The following is a 4,298-nucleotide window of genomic DNA, read 5'->3' on the forward strand; positions in this document are numbered from 1 at the left end:
GTTTATCAACCTTGCAGATGATAGAACAAAATTGCTACAAAGTTTTACGAAAGACAATCACTGACGGACTGAGTTTAGCGCTAACATAATTTAGGGGTTTAAATATATACAGCACCTAATTAGTTATTATCATTATACCTCTTACAATGTACCATGGATTAGTGTGGGATACTCCAGTTTTGCATCCCACAGTGGGCATTGGCCATAAAAAGCCATATTCGCAGATCACCATCTAGTGGAGACTGGTTGAACATCGTTTTTTTGGAAGATGGAAATTAATGTGGAACGTCTTTCTTTTTTTGCCACGTTCTACACGGAATTTCTAAAAGTGACACGGAAGGGAAAAAAATGGTGTCACTAGTCACCACAGCTACAACGTTTTATACCCCGTTTATGATTTCAGACCTAACCCTAACCTCAACCCTTACCTTAGCTACACTGCTAACCTTATGTCTAACCGTAACCTTAAAGCACATTTTTGTTTTCATTAAGTTTTTGACCGTATACTTTGTGGCTGTGATAACTAATGAAAACAAAAAAAAATACTCACAGGAAGTCGATAGCTAACTACGTTAGCTTTTCCGCTGGGTTTATTCTGTCAAGCTGCTCATATCTGAAAATACATTTTGTGTGAGCTTCTGGACCAAATGACAGCGACTCCGTTGACTGCAATTGTTTTATCTCGCTGCATGCAGTTAAATCGCTAAATTATGGGAGAGAGGTAAGTATGTAACGTTAGCTAGTTAAATAGATACAGTATATGTGCCAAGATGATGCTAACGTTAGCTAGGTGGCTAATGTGGTTAACTGGCATTTTCTACTGTGAATTACTAATCGATGTTCACACAGAGAGGAGCTGTAAACTTTAGCATTTCGGGACACGTAACTACATTTGCAAGCAACGTCTTGTCGACTTTTACATAGCTAGTCTAGATAATGTTTCTGCAAGCACTGCCTGGTCGTGTAACCCCTTTTCCAGTTATACAGTTAGCAAATAGCTAACTGTTCAAATAGTAACGTTATTTGTTATTGACAAGACGTGACAGCACGCAAGTTAGATAACGTTAGCAGTTATTTATGTCAATCAATGTTTTTATTGACAGTTGCATTCCTAATTTGACCCATTTGGCAGGTTGCCACGCCTCCGCTGTTTTCAGGTCTAAAACACAATCTCTGATGTGACATGGATGGAATTGTCTGGAAATAAATGACCGTTCTATTCCAATGAGTTGTTGTCATGTGCGTTAGAGCCAACCATCCCACATGTTGTATAGTCAAATACCTGTCTCGTATTTGCCAACCAATTCACAGTGGCAACCCAACCAGGTATTGTGTAATTGAGGGGTGTTTGGTTCTAATCTGTTAGATGGTTGGGCAGATTAAGCGCAACAGTGGAATAATGTGGGAAATAACTACCGGCTCTTGTATAGTCCAATGGCCCTAGGGTGAAAACAGTCGACCTAATGTCTCCAGTTAACCGCCACTGAGACTGTAGCTATATCAGAGACACGCTTGCTTTAACATTGAGGCCAAGCAGCACATTGGCCTATTGATAGTGTGTGTGTCTGTGTGTGCGCGAATGTTCGTGTTGATCCACTGGTTTCTGTTTTCATCTCATCTCATCATTTTCATCTCTAAAGTGTAAATGGTTTATTTTAGAGTATTGTTATTACCATCTGTGGAAGGCTTGCTGAGCTGTAAATTGTGAGAGGAGATGAACAATCTCTTGAGTGGTCTTGTCTCTAGTGCATGAGTCATGATTATCTCTCCTCTTCTCCCCCAATCTTCTCTCTCTTTCTCGCTCTCCTTCTCCCCTCTCTCTCTCTCTGCAAAGAGTGTGTGTAATGGTGGTGTGATCCTGTGTGTCTCTGTGCCATGGAGAAGCCGTGGAGGCTGTGGGGCTCAGTGGAGCGCTGTGCCCTGGCCTTGGCCTACTGGTCCTGGGGTGCCTGTCGCATCTCCCTCCTGGCCCTCATCCTCACCTTCCACCTCTACGGAGGCTTCTTTCTCCTGGCTCTCATCCTGGCCTCGGTGGCTGCCATCCTCTACAAGTTCCAGGACGTGCTGCTCTACTTCCCCGACCAGCCCTCCTCCTCCCGGCTCTATGTGGCCATGCCAACAGGCATCCCCCATGAGAACGTCTACATCCGCACCAAGGATGGCGTGCGCCTCAACCTTATCCTGCTCCGTTACACCGGCGGAGACAGCCTTGATAACCCCGGGGTCACCCCTGTCAACGCATCTAACCCTGCCTCCACGGCCCCGCCCACAATCCTTTATTTCCACGGCAACGCAGGCAACATCGGGCACCGGGTGCCCAACGCTCTGCTGATGCTGGTGAACCTGAAGGCCAACGTGGTGCTGGTGGACTACCGGGGGTATGGGAAGAGCGAGGGCGAGCCCAGTGAGGACGGCCTGTACCTGGACTCCCAGGCCACGCTGGACTACGTGATGACCCGGTCTGACCTGGACAAGACCAAGGTGATGGTGTTTGGCCGCTCTCTGGGGGGCGCAGTGGCGGTTCGCCTGGCCTCGGCCAACCCTCACCGCGTGGCGGCCATCGTGGTGGAGAACACCTTCCTCAGCATCCCCCACATGGCCGCCACACTCTTCTCCTTCCTGCCCATGAGGTTGCTGCCCCTGTGGTTCTACCGGAACCAGTTCCTGTCCTACAGACAGGTGGCGCTGTGCCGGATGCCCTCGCTGTTCGTGTCGGGCCTGTCAGACCAGCTCATCCCGCCCGTCATGATGAAGCAACTTTACGAGCTGTCGCCGGCACGGACTAAACGTCTGGCCATCTTCTCTGAGGGCACGCACAACGACACATGGCAGTGCCAGGGCTACTTCGCCGCACTGGAACAGTTTGTCAAGGACCTGATGAATAGCCACACCCGCGAGGAGAGTGTCCAGTCCACAGCCAGTGTCACAATCATCTAGTCTAGAGAGAGAACCCTACAATCATCTAGTCTAGAGAGAAGAAGAGTCTAGAGAAAACCCTACAGTCCATACTCCCTACGTACGTGTGTAGATCCAAAACCATTGAATAGGTGTAATAAGCAGCAATATGGCTAAGGAAATGTGAAGCCAACCACTGCCATATTGCTTATACCTGTCTAGTTGTTTCTGATCTACTTGAAGTGTCTATGGTAGGGTAGCAGTAACTAGGCTGAGCTACTAGGGTCAGGTTGGAGAGAATGTTCATTTCTATACTTTTGTTTTGGTTTCATCATGGTCTTTTTCCATAGTAACTGTACCATATCAAACAATTGGGGAGTACTTTAGGTGTGGGGGGTGTTTGGGGTTGATGGAGGGGTGATTAACTTGGAAATATCTTCATAAGTCTATTTGTGTGTGAAATATGACTGCAATGGGTGGACATGTACTGGTTATGGCCTTTTTTTAATCATTTACAAACTATACACAACTTTGATCATCCTGTCAAACACAACCACACTTTTAAAAACACTTTAAAAAGAAAATAAACTACAGGAGGCAAAGCTGCACCTGAACTGCCAGAACTCAATGACAATGTGTAGCTAACATAATCGCATTTCAGTAAATCAATAAGACATTTTTGACTAATATGATAGTGTTTCAGTAAATCAATAAGACATTTTTGACTAATATGATAGTGTTTCAGTAAATCAATAAGACATTTTTGACTAATATGATAGTGTTTCAGTAATTCAATTAAAAAGTTTGTTTATTTTAATTGTGTAATTTGTTATTTCATGTCACGCTGTTTAAAGTTACATGCGTGAGGATCTTATAGGCATCATAGTGTCCTTATAGATTCATATTCTACTTTTGACAGAAAATCCTGTTCATATCAGCCGAGAGAGAGACAATATGATACAGCCCATAAGGCATTATGTATGTGGCACTCTGAAAAGGAGCATGCACAACCTGAATGTTTCACTGAATGTTTCACTCCCAAACTATTTTGTTGTTGTAAATGGCCAGATGATATTCCAATGTTGCATAAATCCCATTCTACACTGTATATTCTCTGACAATAAATGTAAATGCCTATGTGGCTGGAGCTGTTGTCAACTCTTTGCATAGTTGACCCATTATCTTGGTTGCCAACACCAGGGCTTTCAGATGGATGTAAACCATTAGATTGTTGCTGATAGAACTGTACTATAAAGAACAGACATATATTCTGAATTTGGACATGTAAGGCTTGTCTGTCTGTACAATACATTTTAATCTGCATTGTTCTGAATTCTGCACACTATTAAAAACCAGAAGACCCTCACCCAAATACCATGGCCTGGGAAAAACCTAGCTCTGTT

At 44.5% G+C, this 4,298-nt stretch overlaps 1 protein-coding gene across 1 annotated transcript; it reads left to right on the forward strand.

The window, feature by feature from the left end:
* Positions 1-249: 249 nt before the first annotated feature.
* On the forward strand, positions 250-4,042 carry LOC109881248 (protein ABHD13). The gene is made up of 2 exons (XM_020473404.2): positions 250-721; positions 1,835-4,042. Exon 2 carries the CDS (start codon positions 1,876-1,878, stop codon positions 2,935-2,937), a length of 1,062 nt encoding a protein of 353 aa, XP_020328993.1. The 5' UTR covers positions 250-721; positions 1,835-1,875; the 3' UTR covers positions 2,938-4,042.
* The last annotated feature ends 256 nt before the right edge of the window (positions 4,043-4,298 follow it).

Source organism: Oncorhynchus kisutch, linkage group LG2 (assembly GCF_002021735.2).
Source record: "Oncorhynchus kisutch isolate 150728-3 linkage group LG2, Okis_V2, whole genome shotgun sequence".
Classification (NCBI taxonomy): domain Eukaryota; kingdom Metazoa; phylum Chordata; class Actinopteri; order Salmoniformes; family Salmonidae; genus Oncorhynchus; species Oncorhynchus kisutch.

Bases quoted from the DNA above. Each gene is read 5' to 3' on its own strand.
- LOC109881248 (XM_020473404.2), top strand. From the start codon at position 1,876: ATGGAGAAGCCGTGGAGGCTGTGGGGCTCAGTGGAGCGCTGTGCCCTG.